The following is an 18489-nucleotide window of genomic DNA, read 5'->3' as shown; positions in this document are numbered from 1 at the left end:
TGTCCCATCATGTTTTTGTGGAAAACAAGACAGTAGTTTGCGATCAAAGGTTTTAATCAGAGAAAAGACGAGAGGTATCGATGCCTCCCAGGGGAGCAAATGTTTCGCCCCTCCTCTCTGCGTTTCTGGGTTTATTGGGAAACTCTCCAAAAACACAGCAAAGTTCAGAAGTTTCATAACCAACTCCATGAACCCGCCGCTCAGATTCAGCAAACTTAACCGCCTGGCCGTGTTTGCACCTGAGGCTTTTAAAAAAATTATCGTTACAGAAATAAACTAGAACTCGGGGCGCCTGGGGGGCTCAGTCGGTTGAGCGGCCGACTTCGGCTCGGGTCACGATCTCGCAGTCTGTGAGTTCGAGCCCCGCGTCGGGCTCTGTGCGGACAGCTCGGAGCCTGGAGCCTGCTTCGGATTCTGTGTCTCCCTCTCTCTCTGCTCCTTCCCTACTCACGCTCTGTCTCTCTCTTTCAAAAATAAATATTTAAACTATTGTTTTAATTAAAAAAATAATAAAATAGAACAAATGCAGCTTGAAGCCCCATCTCACCCCTCCCTCACCCCACGCCCTTCCCTCCGTTCCCAGAGGACCATCCCGAGGTTGGAAGAGGCATGCTTTCCATCCAGATTTCCCCAATCTTTCCTACACCGTTCGAGGTCCATAAGTAACGCAGGTGAGTTCGCGTGGCTTCAAACCACATAAATCACGTTGCGTGGCGACTTGCTTTTTTCACCCCGCGCCTTTGCAAATGTCGCCCTGGTCCGCTGGGTGGGTGTGTCCGTCCTCCATCGCCGGACACGCGGGGGGGGGGGCTCCTCGCTTCCGGGGTGCGAGATTCCTCCGGGTCACATTCACGGGCGGAGCGGCTGGGCTCCAGGGCGACCCTCCTCGGCTTACACCAGACGCCGGTGCTCTCTCTGCCTCCCTCACTGCCCCCCACCCCCACGGGACAGGGATGCCCTGCCTGCTACTCACTGTGTCCCCAGACGCCAGGACCCCTGCACGGCAGGCTCCTGAGTGGTCCAGAAGGCATGTCGTCCCCTGTCCTGTCCACTGGCTTCTCTGAGCCTTTTCCCCCCAGAGGGGCTCAAGCCACAGCCCCTCTGCACAGGTGCAGGTGCCCAGGAGGGGAGCTCCCCAGTTTCGGGTGCAGGCCCCCAAGGTTGAGGGAAGCTTCCAGCAAGGCTCCTCCGCCCATCCTGCGGCCGCCGCCGCCTCTGGGCGCCTGTGTGGGGAAACTGCTAATTGACTTCACCCTTGTGAAAAATGTTAACAAATTGCAAATGACCTCTTAGACAAATTTAGAAGCCAGAAGTCTGCTGCTAACTGGGCCTCCCTCCTCTGTCATTAGCTTTTATGTTGGATCCACAAACAATTAAAAAATAACCACAAGCCCAGAGGTCCTCTTCTCTAATTAGCTCTAAGAGTCCTGCCAGAGAGAGAGAGAGCTGCGCCTCAATTACCGCCCTTCCTCCCGGCTAGTTAGAAAAGACAGGCCCTCGGGCCAAGGGGCGACAATTAAGAACGAGGCGGCTGTGGGGGTGAGGAGGGAAGTGGGCATCGCGGTGTGCCCTTGGGGCCCACGCCTCCCGGCCAGCTCCTCCGTCCCACCCTACGCTGCGGCCGGTGGCCCCAGGTTGGAGGGTCCTCTGCCCGGGAAAGGCTCAGAGCTGTAACCCCCAGAGGGGACCGGGGACCACACGAGCCAGGATCACCCGTGGGGCGGGGTAAAATGCAGATGCCTGGGCCCCCGTCCTGGTGGGTCAGAATGTCTGACAGCGGGACTCAGGCATCTGTACTTTGTTGCTGACGTTTATTTATTTATTGTTAGGGAGAGAGAGCACGCACACAGGAGGGGCAGAGAGAGAGGGAGAGAGAGAGAGAGAGAATCCGGAGCAGAGCCCGATGCGGGGCTCGAACTCACAAACCGTGAGATCGTGACCTGAGCCGAGATCAAGAGTGGGACGCTTAACCGGCTGAGCCCCCCAGACGCCCCCATGGGCATCTGTACTTTGAATAAACTCCCTGGGTGATTCTTACTGGCCTTCAAGATTCAGGGTCTGTGTCCTCAATGGGACTGAAACGCGTTCTGTGACACACAGCCCAGGCCCCGTCTTCCTGCTCCCGGGCAGCTGACTACGGCCGGACTTCCGTGGGCCCGGGCACTCTGGCCTTCGTGAGCCCCTTCCTCCACACAAAAAAAGTATTATAATAATTAAAACTATGCTACGGCTGTGCTGATCTGAAAAGAAATTAAAACACGTTCGTGGGTCCCTAACAGTGTCCCAGGGCCTCGGCTCCAGGCCTCCTGGCCCAGGGGACAGCTTGGCCCTGCCTTTTCCCTCGGGCCCGCCCAAAGCCTTCCTCCTCCGAGGGAGTTTCCTCTCCTCCCCAACCCCTTCCGGGGGAGCAGAGATGAAGGCAGGGAAGAGCATGGAGAGCCAGCCTCCGAGTCCGAAGTCTCCACCCTCAACACAAGGTTCTCCTGCTCCTGGGTGGAGGGGTCTGACCACATCACCTAGGATCTCTGTGGGCCTCCCTTTCTCCGTCTGCGAGTGGGGTCCACACCCCGTCCTCCCGGGTCAGAAGACACGGTGTGAGGTCATCAGTAGAGAGTTCTTTGAGCTCTTGGGAAGAGAGCCGCCAGGCATTGTTATTCAGGAGGCACAGGGCGGGGCTACGGTGTCACCCGCCTGCAGAGGCCTGGCAGGTCCCGGGAAGCCTCACTGGGTGAGGCAGTAGGGAGTGGTAGGGTCTGTGTCAAACTGGGGCACCCACCTGGTCTAAGGGCAGCGGGCTACCGATACGTGGGAGTGTGGGCCCAGCGTTGCCATTACCGGACAATCTAATGCCTCATTCAGGAAGGCCAGGCGTTTGGATTAAAAACAACAACCACAGGGGCGCCTGGGTGGCTCAGTCGGTTAAGCGTCCGACTTCGGCTCAGGTCACGATCTCACGGTTCGTGGGTTCGAGCCCCACGTCGGGGTCTGTGCTGACAGCTCGGAGCCTGGAGCCTGTTTCAGATTCTGTGTCTCCCTCTCTCTCTCTCTGACCCTCCCCCATCATGCTCTGTCTCTCTCTGTCTCAAAAATAAAGAAACATTAAAAAAAAATTACACTTTAAAAAAAAACAACCACAACTCTTTTTTAAAAATGTTTGTGGGGGCGCCTGGGTGGCGCAGTCGGTTAAGCATCCGACTTCAGCTCAGGTCACGATCTCGCGGTCTGTGAGTTCGAGCCCCGCGTCGGGCTCTGGGCTGACAGCTCGGAGCCTGGAGCCTGTTTCCGATTCTGTGTCTCCCTCTCTCTCTGCCCCTCCCCCGCTCACGCTCTGTCTCTCTCTGTCCCAAAAATAAATAAACGTTGAAGGAAAAAAAAAAATTAAAAAAAAAAAATGTTTGTGCATTTTTTGAGAGACAGAGCATGAGCAGGGGAAGGACAGAGAGAGAGGGAGACAGAGAGCATCCCAAGCAGGCTCCGCACTGCCCGGGCAGAGCTGGATGCGGGGCTCAAAACCCACGAACCGCGAGATCATGACCTTAGCTGAGACTGCGGGTCTGATGCTTAACCAACTGAGCCACCCAGGTGCCCCTGTCAACCGGTTCACCAGTGAAACGGGGAGTGACATAATCCCCGTTCCTGTCTCTGGTGAGGTTCTTATAACGATGACGCAGAGCGGTCCCTGGCACGAGGTGCAGCGTGGGAGGGAGGGGTCATGGCTCTCAAGACCGCAGGAGGGATCCGGGGCGATGGGCTGTTTTCTATCTTGCCTGGGTGGTGGGTACGTGAGCCTCTACGTGTGATGAGATGGCATAGAAACATACACAAAAGAGCAGGAATAAATGCGGGGAATCTGAATAGGGTGGGTGCACAGTCTCCATGTCAACATCCTGGGTGTGATTCCCTTCTTCTGTTTTGCAAGACGTTACCATTGAGGGAACTGGGTAAGGGGTACATGTGATCTCTGTTTTATTTCTTACAACTGCTTATGGACCCACAACCGTCTCGATAACGTTTTTAATTAAGGGGAAAAAAGCAAAAAAGGGGCGCCTGGGTGGCTCAGTCGGTTGAGCGTCCGACTCTTGATTTCAGCTCAGGTCATCATCTCCCGGTTCGTGAGTTCGAGTGCCCCATCGGGCTCTGAGCTGACAGCGCGGAGCCTGCTTGGGATTCTCTCTCTCGTTCTCTCTCTGCCCTCCCCCACTCTCTCTCTCAAAATAAATAAATAAACATTTAAAAAAAAAAACTTAAAAAGCCAAAAAAGGGATTCAGCCGTGGCTTTGGTACCGTGTCGGCCAAGTTAGCCAGAATCGCTCGTTCGAACAAACAGCGATACAACCGTAGGCGCAGCGAGGTGCTCAGTAGACGGTCACTGAAGTCACTCGGCCGTCAGACCCGAGCCCATTCAGGAAGCCTCGGGTACGGAGGAGAAAGGAAGGCACCCCAGCCCAGAAGCGTGCCGCCGGGCCCTGTCTGAGAGCGCAAGCCCCCAGCTGGGGCTCCTTAGACGGTGTCACCGGCCGCGTCCCTGGTGGCTTCGGTCTTGACTCAGAGCCTCTGACAGAAGCCCAGCCCCGCAGCCTTTTCCCGCCTCCCAAAGCAGACCTTGCCGCCCGTCCCCCGGCCGCGGCCCGTCCCGGAGGCCCCTGTCTACTCCTTGCGCCCTCGAGGCCGTGCGGGTACCAGTGCCCGCGCCCGCCCCGCCCCCCGGGGGCAGCAGACGCTGGCATATTAGAGATGGGTTTTAATTTCATTGTAACAAAATAGCTGTCTCCACTGGAGGAAGCATCAAGCGCCAAAGAAGGACCGGTTTTGAGCCGAATCACGTTGAACAGACCTCCGTGCTGTCATTGATTTTCCAGGAAGAAAAAAATTGCCTCTGGCTACTAAACCGAATTAGTAGTCACTGATGACCAATTATTTCAGCCCGCTGTGAACGGAGAGCCGGTACTAAAATCCGGTTTGTCAGACCCAAGGCTCCCTTCTCAAACACCTTTCAACAAATGTGTACCTGAAGAGTCCCTCAGAAGGTTCCTGCAGCTTCCTCTCTTCCGCCAAGTTCTCCGGCTGCACAAAGTTTTAATGAGCAGCAAAAATGAAGGTGGGCTGCCTTGAAAGGGGCCCCCTAATCCGCAGAGCGCTCTTTGGCAGAGAGGAGCCGAGCTGGCAAATCTCGGCTGTCAGCCCCCCATCCCCCCGCACGCACAAAGTGTCAGCCTAATGTTTGCAAATGATAATTTCCATTTCCCTTGCTCGTCCCTGGTGCCTTCATCCGAGATCAACCCCCTGGTCTGGAGTATCAATCGCGGAGCCGCAGAGACAGATCGGGTCGAACTAATTTGAAGTTTCTCGCAGGCCCACCCCGAGCCGGGCTGACTGCGTTTCATTTTATTCCCCATTTTCCGCTTTATTAGACTGAGTTTTGACACGGTTTTGTTGTTGGCGGAAACGTCAGGGCGGCGGGGGCGACTTCCCTGAGTGGTTCCTGCCGGGTCGGGGGCGAACAGCTCGTCGCCGATGGGCACTGCTCAGACGCGGCGGGAATCCTCGGGACCACCCGTGAAGGCCTGACGTTCCGGGGCCGGGGCCACCAAGGCTCAGGACCCACCGGCCTTCTCTGCGCAGAGGGGACACCCTCCGGGGCGGCAAGGTGTAGGAAAACCATCAGGCACCCATCGGGCCGCCCGGAAAGGCCACGGGACAGCGACGAGTGGATCGCGTGGGCCCGCCTTGGGGTCACTGAGCGCACGGCCCAACCGTAAGGGGGCAGTCTCTTTATTTTATTTTATTTTATTTTTTTTCAACGTTTATTTATTTTTGGGACAGAGAGAGACAGAGCATGAACGGGGGAGGGGCAGAGAGAGAGGGAGACACAGAATCGGAAACAGGCTCCAGGCTCCGAGCCATCAGCCCAGAGCCTGACGCGGGGCTCGAACTCACGGACCGCGAGATCGTGACCTGGCTGAAGTCGGACGCTTAACCGACTTCGCCACCCAGGCGCCCCAGGGGGCAGGCTCTTTAGAGCCCGGATGGGGAACCTGGACGGGGGCCCCCAGCTCCGGCACCTGGCCGCTCCCTGTCAGTGAGCAAACCCGGGCAAGTTGCCTGATTTATCCGAGCCTCACTCTCCCCAGGTGAAAGCGGGAACGTTCTTCCTCCCTTTCCGAGTCCTGAGGGATCAGTGGGAATGCGGCTGGAGTGCTCTGTGGCGGGCCTGGTATAGTACGTGCTCATTAAAACCGGAGGTGTTTCTGGATTGTTGTCTTCCGATGCCCAGTGCGGGGCCGGGAGGCACGGTGCTGGCCTGATCTGATTCCCTGGCCTTGTTCATGCCAACCCCCGACCCCTCTGCCCAGAGCCTCCCTGCTTCACTTCCCCACTTCAGCTACCTTCTACTCATCCTCAAAGATCCAGCAAAAGGCTCAGAGAGGGAGCGTCCGACTCTTGATTTCGGCTCGGGTCATGATCTCACGGTTGGTGGGTTTGAGCCCCGCGTGGGGCTCCAGGCTGGCAGCACGGAACCTGCTTGGAATTCTCTCTCTCCTTCTCTCTCTCTCTCTCCCTCTCTCTCTCTCTCTGCCCCTCCCGCCCTCAAAATCAATAAAGAAACTTAAAAAAAAAAAAAAAAAAAAAAAGGCTCAGAGAGCCAGAGAGGACTGTCCTCCTCTCACGCCCTTGCTGAGTTAAGTTGCTCTGAGCTCCAATTGGCTCTTAGGGCCGCAGAGCCCACGGGCCCCCCACACAAATGCCATCGTCACTGGCTGCGTGGTCTTGGGCGAGACAGTGACCTTCTCGGAGCCTCAGATTTCCCACCTTGAAACAGGAATAGCAGCATCTGTCTCTAGAAGGGTCGTGCTGAGGATTGAAGCCGCAGGCAGAAGTGGGGGCTGTGATGATTGTCGTTACTTTTGCTGCGTGTCGTGTCCCTGCCTTTCGGAGAGGGGATGGCCCTCTCTGCTCGTTAGTGGAGCCCACTCGTGCTTCTGGCTGGGTCAAGTGGATGAACGGACAAAGGAGTCAGCGAACGCAGGGCTGAGATCTCACTCATGGGGTGTGTAGTCCTTCCTCCCCTGCAGTGGTCTCGGGTCCTCAAACCTACCCCCGCGGCAACAGTTGTGAAGCGTGGCTGTCATCGCGCCTCTCCCTCTCTCCTCTCGCTCAGGAACCATCCATAGCTCCCTAGTACCTTCACAAAGACCTTCCTCTGTTATGACTCCTGCCTTGGCTATTTCCTCCCCAGTCTGTCGCCTTCGTTTTTTTCTTTTTTGAAAATTTTTTAGTGTTTTCTTTTCAAACAGCTTTATTGGGGTGTAATTTATGGATATTGAGATGGCTCAGGTGCCCATTGGATGAATTTTGACAACACAGCTGGAGGCGGGGTGCCCGGTTGGCTCAGTCGGTACGGCATCTAACTCTTGATCTCGGGGGTCGTGAGTTCGAGCCCCATGTTGGGTGTAAGGACCACTTAAAAAAAGCATGTACACCTGGGTGTTCAATGAAACTACATCACATTTCCATGACCTCCCCAGTCCCCGGAACCCCCTTCCCTGCCTCCAGGAGGACCTCGCCGGGGACAGGCCCCCGGGGTCCGCTCTCTGTCTGCAGGCGGCCCCCTGGCAGACCCCTTCGGCCTCTGCGCAAATCGATTGGCATTTCCTCGGCTGTAGCCGGAGGGCAGGGGTCCGGGCTTTGCTGGCGGAATGTGCTGTGTGACCCTGAATCAGCCATTTGACCTCTCTGGGTGCGGGCGTCCCCACTCCCACCTTTCCCGGCTCATTTAGTGAGGATAAATAATTAAGACCTTCTGTGGGCACCCCCTCCAGCTTCTGAAAAGAGAGCTGCAGATAGGGTATAGCTGTAATTGTGACCACAGGGGCTCTCAGCCTGTGGCAAAAATCATTCATTTTGGGGTGGAAAAAATGCCTTTTGTTATTATGATTATAAAGAACCACATTGACTTTTAAAAAAGGCTGAGCATGTTTTAAAGTAGCAGCAAAAAGCAGTTGCAGAAGAAAACGAGGAAAATAGCTCCTTACGATGCACCCTCGAAGGGTCAGGGACCCCGGAGAATGCTGAAACTGCCTCACAGCCCGGGCACTGCTGGGCCCTTGGCAGCCGCCTCCTGGTCCCCCGAGGCTGCTCGTGGGGAGTTCTGGTGTCATGGCCTCAGGGGATGGGGGGTGGGCTTGGACCCGTCACCCCCATTACTGGCTGTGTGGCCCTGGCTGGGTCACCTAACCTCTCAAACTTGGAATTCATTCCTTCCTTCCTTCCCTCCCTCCTTCCCTCCTTCCTTCATTCCTTCCCTACCTCCCTCCTGCCCTCTTCCCTCCCTCTCTCCCTCCCCTCCTTCCTTCCTTCCTTCCTTCCTTCCTTCCCTCCCTCCCTCCTTCCCTCCTTCCTTCCTTCTTTCCTTCCTTCCTTCCCTCCTTCCCTCCCTCCCTTCTTCCTTCCTTCCTTCCTTCCTTCCTTCCTTCCTTCCTTCCTTCCCTCCCTCCTTCCCTCCCTCCTTCCTTCTTTCCTTCCTTCCTTCCCTCCTTCCCTCCCTCCTTCCTTCCTTCCTTCCTTCCTTCCTTCCTTCCTTCCTTCCTTTCCTCCCTCCCTCCCTCCCTCCCCTCCCCTTCCCTCCCCTTCCCTCCCCTCCTCCCTCCCTTCCTTTCTTGTCTTTTCTATATTATTCATTGCACAAGAGTCCCATAAGCAGTAAGTCGACTGCCCCACCCCCTGTGCCTGCCGCCGGCCCCGCACCCTTCCAGGCTTTTCTCCACCTGTCCACACCTGTGTGGATGTGCATGGACGTGTATGCATGCCTCTCTCTCCCCCGACTTGTGTTTTTACACTTCCCGTAGGCCTCGGAGATCTTCCCGGGTCATTACACATGCGGCCGCCTCATCCTTTTTGGCAGCTATGTAATATTTCCTAATAAAGATGCCGTTAGTTCTACTAATGTGACCAGCGCAGGCAACAAGTGGGAGCCGCAGGGGAACCCTGGAATGTCCATGTCGTGTTCAGACTCCGAGGGTCAACTTCTCCCCCGCCCGGCTTCCTTTTCCCGGTGAGATCCCAGACATCCTAGGCTTTTCTGCTCACGTCCAGCACAAAAGACCATTTCCGGGCTCCGGTTAAGATGTCCAGCCAAGCGTAGCAATCCAGACTTCTGGCTTCGCTGGGAGAAAAGTTTCTTCCCTCCCCGCCCTACCCCGGAAGCTCAGTGGGAAGGGGCAGGGGTTGAGCTGTGCCCTGAGTGACCCACCCCCCTACCCCTAGGCCCCAGGGTGGGCAGAGGGCTGACGTCAGGGCCTCTGGTTATTAACACATGGCCCGATTTGGCCTGGGAATATTTCACTTCTCATTCTCTCTTCTGCTGTTACAAGTGAGACCGATCGACGGCGTCTACGTTCTCCTTGTCTCAGTTTGGGGTGATAAAATGATCTGAAGCGTTTATTTATTTACTTATCTTTTTATTTTGAGAGAGACAGAGACAGCGTGACCAGGGGAGGGGCAGAGAGAGAGGGACAGAGAGAGAATCCCAAGCAGACTCCTAGCTGCCAGCACAGAGGCTCAAACTCACGAACCGTGAGATCATGACCTGAGCCAAAACCGAGAGTCGGATGCTTACCTGATTGAGCCCCCCAGGTGCCCCATGATTTAGGAAACTTTTTTATGCGAAGTCTGAAAAGCCTTGGAATATTGTTGATAGCAAAGCTGTGAGAGCCCGAAAACCGGGCCCAGTGCTCACAGCTCTCTTGATGTTTTAGGCACTTCAGTCAACCTTGAGGTTTTAAACTTTTTTTTTTAATGTGTATTTATTTTTGAGAGAAAGACGGAGCACAAGCAGGGGAGGGGCAGAGAGAGAGGGAGACGCAGAATCCGAAGCAGCTCCGGGCTCCGAGCCGTCAGCACAGAGCCCGACGCGGGGCTCGAACTCACAAGCTGTGAGATCACGACCTGAGCTGAAGTCTGGCGCTTAACCGACTGAGCCACCCAGGCACCCCATGGTCTTTTCATCTTCTCGAGAGGACCTTCCACAGAGCCAAAGTTCTTCGTTTTGAGGGGGTCCCATTTATAATTTTGTTTTCTCTTACGGATCATGCTTTTGATGCCAAGTCCAAGAACCCCCGCACCAAGCGTGGCCCGAGCTCCTGACAATTTCCTCCTACGCGTTCTTCAGAAAGTTTTATTGGTTTACAGTGAAATCCACGATCCATTTTGAGTTAATTCTTGCAGAAGGTATGAGACTTAGGTGGAGGGTTGTTTTGTGGGCTTTTGCCCACAACGTCCGGTTGTTTCCACGCTATTTGTTTAAAGAGACCTCTCTTCCTCCACTGAGAGGCAATTTCCGGGGCGCCTGGGTGGCTCAGTCGGTTGAGCGTCCGACTTCGGCTCGGGTCATGATCTCACAGTTCGTGGGTTCGAGCCCCGTGTCGGGCTCTGCGCTGACAGCTCGGAGCCCGGAGCCTGCTTCGGACTCTGTGTCTCCCTCTCTGCCCCTCCCCTGCTCTCTGTCTCCCTCTCAAAAATAAAAAAATAAAAAATAAGTGTTAAAGACTTAAAAAAAGAGAAAGGCAATTTCCATCAATTTACTGCCTTTATCCTTATACCTCCTATCTAAGCCTAACTTCTAGTACCCCGAGCTGTGAAAAGGTGTATCTCCTGGCATCGTGCCCGATCTTTCTTTCTCTGACTCGCCTCCCCTCTTTTCTTCAACACCACAAACAATTACTGGGAGCAGCGCCACTGGACGCGAATCATTCCTGCCCTCGTGGTGTTGGCCTTCAGTGGCCGAGGCCGGTCACAAACCCGCGAACCAATGAACCGGTGCGCTTGTGCGAGGGAGGGCACCCGGCGAGGGCCGACCAAGGCCGGGCTGTCGCCCAAGGCCCCCTGAGGAGGTGACCCAACAGCTGAGCCTGGAAGGCACAGGAGAAGCTGAGCGCGTGCCAAGTGCGGGGACCCCGTGGCCCCGATCTAGGCCGACGGCGAGGGGATCCGATTCAGGTCCCGACAAGCCTCTCCGCCTTTTTATCCAAGTTAACGAGCCAGAGCGGACGCGGCCCGAACCTGCTTCCCCAGCCAGCCGGGCTGGGGCCGCCAGGGGCCCCCGAACCAGTCTCTGGCTCCGAGCCCCTCCCTGCCTCTTTCGCAGGTAATAACCACTGGCCGGAGGAGGACGACGACACAAAGCCGGTCAGCCCGGGCTGCGGGCGGGCCTCGAAGGAGGCTCTCGGTGATGTATGCAGTGGGGGCTGCTGGGAAGATAGCTCTTCTGCTGTGAATGGCCTCTTGGGGTAGATACTGGGAGATTACGCATCTCGTGTCATTAGAAAGCACGGCCATAAATTAGGCGGCTCAGAAGCATGGGGCGTGTAATAATTAAGCAATAAAAGTCACCACAGGGGTAAAGGAACCGGAAAACAAAGAGCCACTGTTTGTAGACACACTGGTGGCTGCTCTGTAAAGAGACCTCTGAGCTCGAGTGGCATTTCAAAGCCGCTGAACCTCTGCTCAGATAGAGCCCCCGCTCGGTCCAGTCGCAAGGAGGTCTGTGTCCTGGGGAGTGAGGTTACGCCAGGAAAACAGATGGATGGGGGTGGCTGGGTGGCTGGCTGGGGACTTAGGGCCCGGGCCCAACTCTGTAACCACCTCCGGGGCCCCCAAATCCCAAACCTGGAGGGGCCCCACGGGGAGTGGAGCTGGTCGGGTAAAGAGGCAATAGGGCAGGGAGAGGGGTGCGGTCAGGCGACACGAGATACTCCCCTCCAGCCAATCGTTGCTACGCAAGCAGACGGGCCGCGTGGACAGAACTCACCCATTTCCAAGACAGTCTTGAAGGCTGGTTTATTGTGTAAAATTTCCCGACGTTGACATGTTGACCATACTTTCAAAGGTACTTTCAAAGGACTGCCGTGCAAACCAAATCAAACACCAAGCCCCAGAGGCTTGAGGCTTGCCGTCTTGGACCCTTGGCCGCACGATCCTGCGGTGGGGGGGAGCGGGGGTGGTGGGGGAAATCTCTTCTTGATGCTTCCATTTCTGCACCCCCTGGGCTGTGGGAAGATCGGAGCCTTTCCGGGGTGCTTGCATTTTCAGAAGTGCAAGGAGGCGGGGCGCCTGGGTGGCTCGGTCGGTTGAGCGTCCGACTTCAGCTCAGGTCACGATCTCGCGGTCTATGAGTTCGAGCCCCGCGTCGGGCTGTGTGCTGACAGCTCAGAGCTTGGAGCCTGCTTCCGATTCTGTGTCTCCCTCTCTCTTTGCCCCTCCCCTGCTCATGCTCTGTCTCTCTCCATCTCAAAAATAAAAACATTAAAAAAATTAATAAAAAAAGCGCAAGGAGGCAAGCCGTGGACAAAATGTCTATACACACCGGCTCAGAAATTACTCACCACAGCTTCTTGGGACTTAGGGGGCTAAGACTTCAGCCTTGAAGTGTGGGTCCTGGACCGGTAAAAAACCCCTGTGATTTCTAGTCTTGGGACCCACCCTAGACACCACTCATCATCCGCACAGCAGTCTCTGGTGGTGTTTCCAAGGGTGAGCTGAGGAACCCCTGAGTATTAGTTCCCCGGGGCTGCCATGAGCATTTAAACATTTATGAATCTCATCTCGAGATCCTAACTACCTCTGCAAAAGCCCTCTGTCCAAATAAAGTCATAGTCACGGTTGCTGGCGATTAGGATGGAAACACATCACTTTGAGGGCCACTACTCAGCCCTCGTCACCCGCATCAGAACTATTTCCTGTATCTGCTAAAAATGCGATTTCTTGCTACTCCCCCCACCTCTGGGTTCAGAACCTCTGGGAATCGGGCCCAGGTGATTCTTTTTTTTTAATGTTTATTTATTTATTTTTGAGAGAGAGAGAGAGAGAGAGAGAGAGAGAGAGAATCCCAACCAGCCTCCACTAGACGCAGAGCCCAACAGAGGGCTCGAACTCACGAACGGCAAGACAACGTCCTGAGCCCAGATCAAGAGTCAGGCACGTAACCAACTGAGCCACCCAGATGCCCCTGGGCCCAGGTGACTCTTATGCACCAAAAAATCTGAGACTCTCTGGCCCAGGGAAACGGAATTATCAGCTCAGACGTGAGAGGTAGAAAAGCTGGCCAGGATTGTTCACCATCAAAAGGAAGGTCAGAAAGTCATGACGGGGAAAGCAATGAGCGGGACTCACTCTTTCTTCTTCTTTTTCTCTTTTTACCTATTACGAAAAATTTCCAACACACACCAAAGCATAGCCAATAGTGTAATACAGCCCCATGATCCGCTCTCGTCACGCAGGTTCAACCATCATCCGTACAGCCTGCCATCCGTGTTGACCTTTTCACCTTATTTTTGTAATGGATTCTATTTTTTCGTGGAAGTTCCTTTTTATTTAATTTTTAAAGTTTATTTATTTATTTTGAGAGAGGGAGAGAGAGAATCCCAAGCAGGGTCCTCACCGTCATGCAGAGCCGGTCATGAGGCTCGAACTCACGAACCATGAGATCACGACCTGAGCTGAAATCGGGAGTCGGACGCTTAACAGACAGAGCCACCCAGGCACCCCTGGAGGTTCCCTTTAAAAAATTTTTTTTTAACGTTTATTTATTATTGACAGAGAGAGACAGAGCATGAGCAGGGGAGGGGCAGAGAGAGAGGGAGACACAGAATCGGAAACAGGCTCCAGGCTCTGAGCTGTCAGCGCAGAGCCCAACGTGGGGCTCGAACTCACGGACTGCGAGATCATGACCTGAGCTGAAGTCGGACGCCCAACCGACTGAGCCACCCAGGTGCCCCCGGAGATTCCTTTTTAAAGCAAATTGTAAACAACATGCTATTCCACCCGGATGCACCTCCAACAGAAACAATAACTCCCGAACCTCAGCGAGTGGTTCCCTAAAAACCGCTTTCCGCTGGTGGCTAGTGCCCCGAAGAAACGAACTTTCCATTGTACTTAATTTTAACTAATTTAAATTCAAATTCTGAAACCGAACCTTTCGAACACCCGGCGAGTATTTTTAAAGGCTTGTGTGTTGACATGATAACATTTGGAAGGCATTAGGTTGCTAAAATATATTCAGAAAACTAACGCCACCTGCTATGTTTTTCATCTTGTTACCAGAAAACTTTCAATTGCGTGGGACTGGCGTCGTATTTCTGTTTGACGGTGCTTGTCTGGAAGTTTGACTACCTTCAGGGTCACTTTGGTTTCATGCTCCCAGAGAATGGCTGGCGGACGGTACTGGGTACCTCCCGTTGTGTCATTTCTGGCACATGTCCCTTTGTCACTCTCAGTAATGGTAAGATTGATCGTTTGGGTGAATTTTATGTATATCTTACCACAATTAAAAAAAAAAAAAAGGTCATTGGGGCGCCTGGGTGGCTCGGCTGAGTATCCGACTCTTGATTTCTGCTCAGGTCATGATCTTGCGGTTGGTGAGTTCGAGCCCCACGTCGGGCTCTGCGTTGGGTGCGGAGCCCGCTTGGGGTTCTCTCTTTCTGCCCCTCCCCCTCCCCTCTGTCTCTCAAGACAAAAACAAAAACAAAAACAGTGGCTCATTCAGTTCAGCTGCTACAGCGACCCCCCCCACCCCCGTCCCGCCACCCGGCCCATTGTAAAGGCCCCCACCAGCCATCCACCTAATCACATTAGCACCACTGACGATTATTACCTAAATCCACGATTTCATTCAGAGCTGCACAGCAAATACTCCCTCCCCGCGATTCTATCATTCCTCCTACAGTTACCAGCTCAGGTTCTTCTGTACAAAACTTGTCCTCGTCACTTATTTGGTGACTCTGGATAGGTTCCACCTGCCCCCCCTCCCCCCTCCCCCAGCCTTGCACAGGGGTGAGGCATACAAAATGCTCCGCACAGGGTAAGTGCTCTCCTAGGCTGGGGACCCTTGTCAAGGAGAGCCAGAGTCAGAAACCAGAGGTGGTAAGGGTTTGGGTTTTTTTCGTTAATGTTTATTATTTTTTTTCATAGCGAGAGAGTGAGCATGAGCTGGGCAGGGGGGCGGGGGGGTGCAGAGAGAGATAGAAGGAGAATCGGAAGCAGGGCCCGTGCTGACAGCAGAGAGCCCGATGTGGGGCTCGAACTCACGAACCGCGAGATCATGACCTGAGCTGATGTCACACACTTAACCGACTGAGCCACCCAGGCGCTCCCGAGGGGGTAAAGGTTTTACGAAGTACTACTTACTGCAAAAGGAAGAAGAGTCTTCGTGCAGAACGGGGCTCAGTTAGAGGCGCCTACGTGGCTCGGTCGGGTTGAGCGTCCGACTTGGGCTCAGGTCATGATCTCACAGCTCGTGAGTTCGAGCCCCACATCGGGCTCTGTGCGGACAGCTCGGAGCCTGGAGCCTGCTTTCAATTCTGTGTCTCCCTCTCTCCCTCTGCCCCTGCCCCCCCCCTTGCACTCTGTCTCTCTCTGTCTCTCAAAAATAAACATTAAAAATTTTTAAAAGAAAAATTAAAAAAAAAAGAACAGGGCTCAATTGTGAATAGAGCACAGGTGGGGCTTTATAGCTGGGGAGCAGGGTGTGGGGGTCAGGGAAAGAAAACTGCTAAGGGGACACATCCAGGACAGGGGGACGCTTGCTGAACCCACCTGGCGGGATTCTTGGTGAGGGCAGGCCAAGGTGATCAGATACGAAGGCAGGGACGGGGTAGGGGACTGATTCACAGATTCTTTATGAAGAATGGCTTCAGCAGCCCAAGGACAAGGCCTCGTTGAAAAAAAGGCTCCAGGAAGCCTGTCTAGAGGGTCTCTGTCACCGTGTCCCAGCCCGCAGCCCCGAAGGTCAGGTGGGCGCCCTCGGTGGAGAGAAAGCAGAGGAGACCGCTGGCCTTCCCAGACCTCAAGCCTGCCTGTCCTTTCTCCCTGCAGGCCTTCTACCCCTTTCTTTGACCTGCTGCAGCACTGGTATCAGCAGCTCTGGGTGCAGGAACAAAAGGCCACCCAGAAAGCCATTAAACTGGAGAAAAAGCACAAGGTAAGTGCACCCCCCAGAGTGGCGAGGCCCCTGTTGGGGCGGGAGCAGAGGGAGGGGCTGGCCCGGCAAAGCTTCGAGATGGACATTCGTGCACTTTTGTCACTGGGGTCTGGGGGGGGTGGGAGTCAAGCCGCCCGGTGCCATTGGCTGCAGGGATCTTGGTGACGGTCACGCCCAAGCCCTCCTCAAGCCCTGAGAGTGGAAGGTTCTGGCCCCGGCCCTGCCTCTGACACAGCAGCAGAACCCGGTCTCCCGACTCCCAGCGGGGGAACTCCTTCCACCAAACCTCCCCACGGCTTTGCGCATCGGGAGATCTGATTTCGAACGAATGTGGCAGAAATGCGCCCAGGTTTACCTGTAAAGAAAAGGCTAATAGGGCAGGATGCCATAAAGAGCACGTTTTATTACTCTTTAGGAATACGCTTTGGGAGCGTGTGGCTGGCTCAGTCGGAAGAGTGTGCGACTCTTGATCTCGGGGTTGTGAGTTCGATCCCCACGTTGGGGGTCGGGATTACTTAAATACATAATTTTTTTTTTTTTAAAAAGGAATACAGTTTGTTTCACGTGAAGCCGACGAATAGGCCACACGCTAGACCCCTTCCCATACATCACGTACCTCGTTTCATTGATGTTTGACAAAAGTCCCTGACGTGGGTGTCATTCCTGCTTCCTGGGCATGCAAATTGAGCCCCAGGGAGGCGGTGCCCGCGCAGGGAAACTGAGGCTGAGGACAGAACCGTGCCCTAACGCTGCCGGTTGCTAACGGTGTGTGAGCTGCAGCCGATCCAGGCTGATGTTCGCGCAGCGCTACACAGATGTCATTAGAAACGCGACCTTAGTGTCTCTGGTTGTTACAGCAATCGCGGCCAGTCCGGTCCCTACGCCCAGCTCGGTGCAGACAGCCGGGCCGAGCGCACACCTGTGTTCCTGCGTCCTCTCTCCTGAGCAGCCCGTGAGGCTGGGCTCTCTGTGTGGGGAAACTTAGGCTCCGAGGGATTGAGAGCCAGGCCTGGACCTGGGTGTGTCCATCCCCAGAGTCTCGGCTTTTTTTTTTTTTAATTAAAAAAAAATTTGTTTAATGTTTATTTTTGAGAGAGAGAGAGAGAATGAGACAGCTCATGAGTAGGGGAGCGACAGAGAGAGAGGGAGACACAGAATCCGAAGCAGGCTCCGGGCTCCGAGCTGTCGGCACAGAGCCCGACGCGGGACTCGAACTCACGAACTGTGAGATCATGACCCGAGCCGAAGTCGGACGCTTCACCGACTGGGCCACCCAGGTGCCCCTTAATTTTTTTTTTTAATGTTTATTTACTTTTGAGAGAGAGAGAGACAGACCGAGCACGAGCAGGGGAGGGGCAGAGAGAGAGGGAAACGCAGAATCCCAAGCAGGCTCCAGGCTCTGGGCTGTCAGCGCAGAGCCCCAAGCGGGGCTCGAAGGCATGAACCACACGATCATGACCTGAGCAGAAGTCGGACGCTCAACCGACTGCCGGCTCCTTTGATGGCGAGGTCCCGCTCTTGCTGATTAAGGGAGTGCCCATCGTGGAGTTCAGCAACGGGGCAAAGATGTTCTAGAACCGACCTGGGGACTGGAAGAGTCTTACCAAGGATTCTGGCGTCCTCAGGCCAGGCCAGGAGAGGCACCGAGGGACAGAGGGCGCCAGTCTCCCCAGCCCCGTGGCGGGCTGCCAGGGCCCCTCCCGCGCTGTTCTTGTCATCGGTAGAGTAAGAGACACCAGCTCATTAAAAAGCAGAATGCCGTAATAACATTTTAAAAGCAGCCCATGACTAGTTTATTCGTTAATGGCTCAAGAAAAGAGTCAACGTACTATGGTAACGACCAGTTTCAGAGGGAGCCCTGCCATGACAAACTGCTTTATAGCTCCAATTTGGTCGTGGTTTTTAATTAGCGGCAATTTCACGGCAACTCAGAGTATTGCGAATCCGTGGCAAACCAAGCTCCCGTCGTCTGACTCTAGAGACGGCCCGTGGCCAGTGTCCCTCCTTGTTCAGCAGAGCACCCCACTAATGCGACGGCTCCACCCCAAGCACTGGTGGGGACCTGGGGTGCTCCGGGGCCGAGGGTCCAAGTTCCCTCACTGGGCAAAAAAGACCCTTAGTCGGAGGGTCCCAGTCCCCTCATTGGGCAAAAAATCGGTCAGCTCAGATGAGGGCCCGCCATGCCGTGCCTGGTGCATAGAAGGCACTCGGAAAACACTTGTGGAAACAGCCCCAGGGTTCTCTTCCTGTTCCAAGGATCTCTTGCTGTACGTTGTCTAACAACCGGCTGTGAACACCCAGATCGACAAACCCTCGGGCTGCTGTCGGGGTTGATAAACCATGTATTGGGGTGGGGTGACAAGATGGCTGGTCTGGGAGGCCAAGTTGCCGCCATCCGAGGGGAAGCCTGTCTCCCTCCAGCACCTAAGGATGTCCTGGGGTTTTGATGGCGGTCACCTCCAACGAAATTCTCGGCAACAGCTTCCGTTTTAGCGGGTCATCATCCCGGCCCCTCT

General features: G+C 54.9%; 1 protein-coding gene across 1 annotated transcript in view; it reads left to right on the top strand.

Moving 5' to 3' along the window:
- CFAP77 (cilia and flagella associated protein 77) overlaps positions 1–18489 on the top strand; it is a 127595-nt gene that overhangs the window by 82586 nt on the left and 26520 nt on the right. Inside the window, exon 4 of the mRNA XM_047098104.1 lies at positions 15868–15973. Within this exon, the coding sequence (XP_046954060.1) occupies positions 15868–15973 (106 nt within the window). The remainder of the gene's footprint in view (positions 1–15867; positions 15974–18489) is intronic.

Source organism: Lynx rufus, unplaced genomic scaffold (assembly GCF_022079265.1).
Source record: "Lynx rufus isolate CCGP_SWC_20201006 ecotype Redwood Valley unplaced genomic scaffold, mLynRuf1.p SCAF_44, whole genome shotgun sequence".
In the NCBI taxonomy this organism is placed as follows: domain Eukaryota; kingdom Metazoa; phylum Chordata; class Mammalia; order Carnivora; family Felidae; genus Lynx; species Lynx rufus.
Note: the sequence above shows the minus strand (reverse complement) of the source record. Positions and strands in the feature narration are given on the sequence as shown.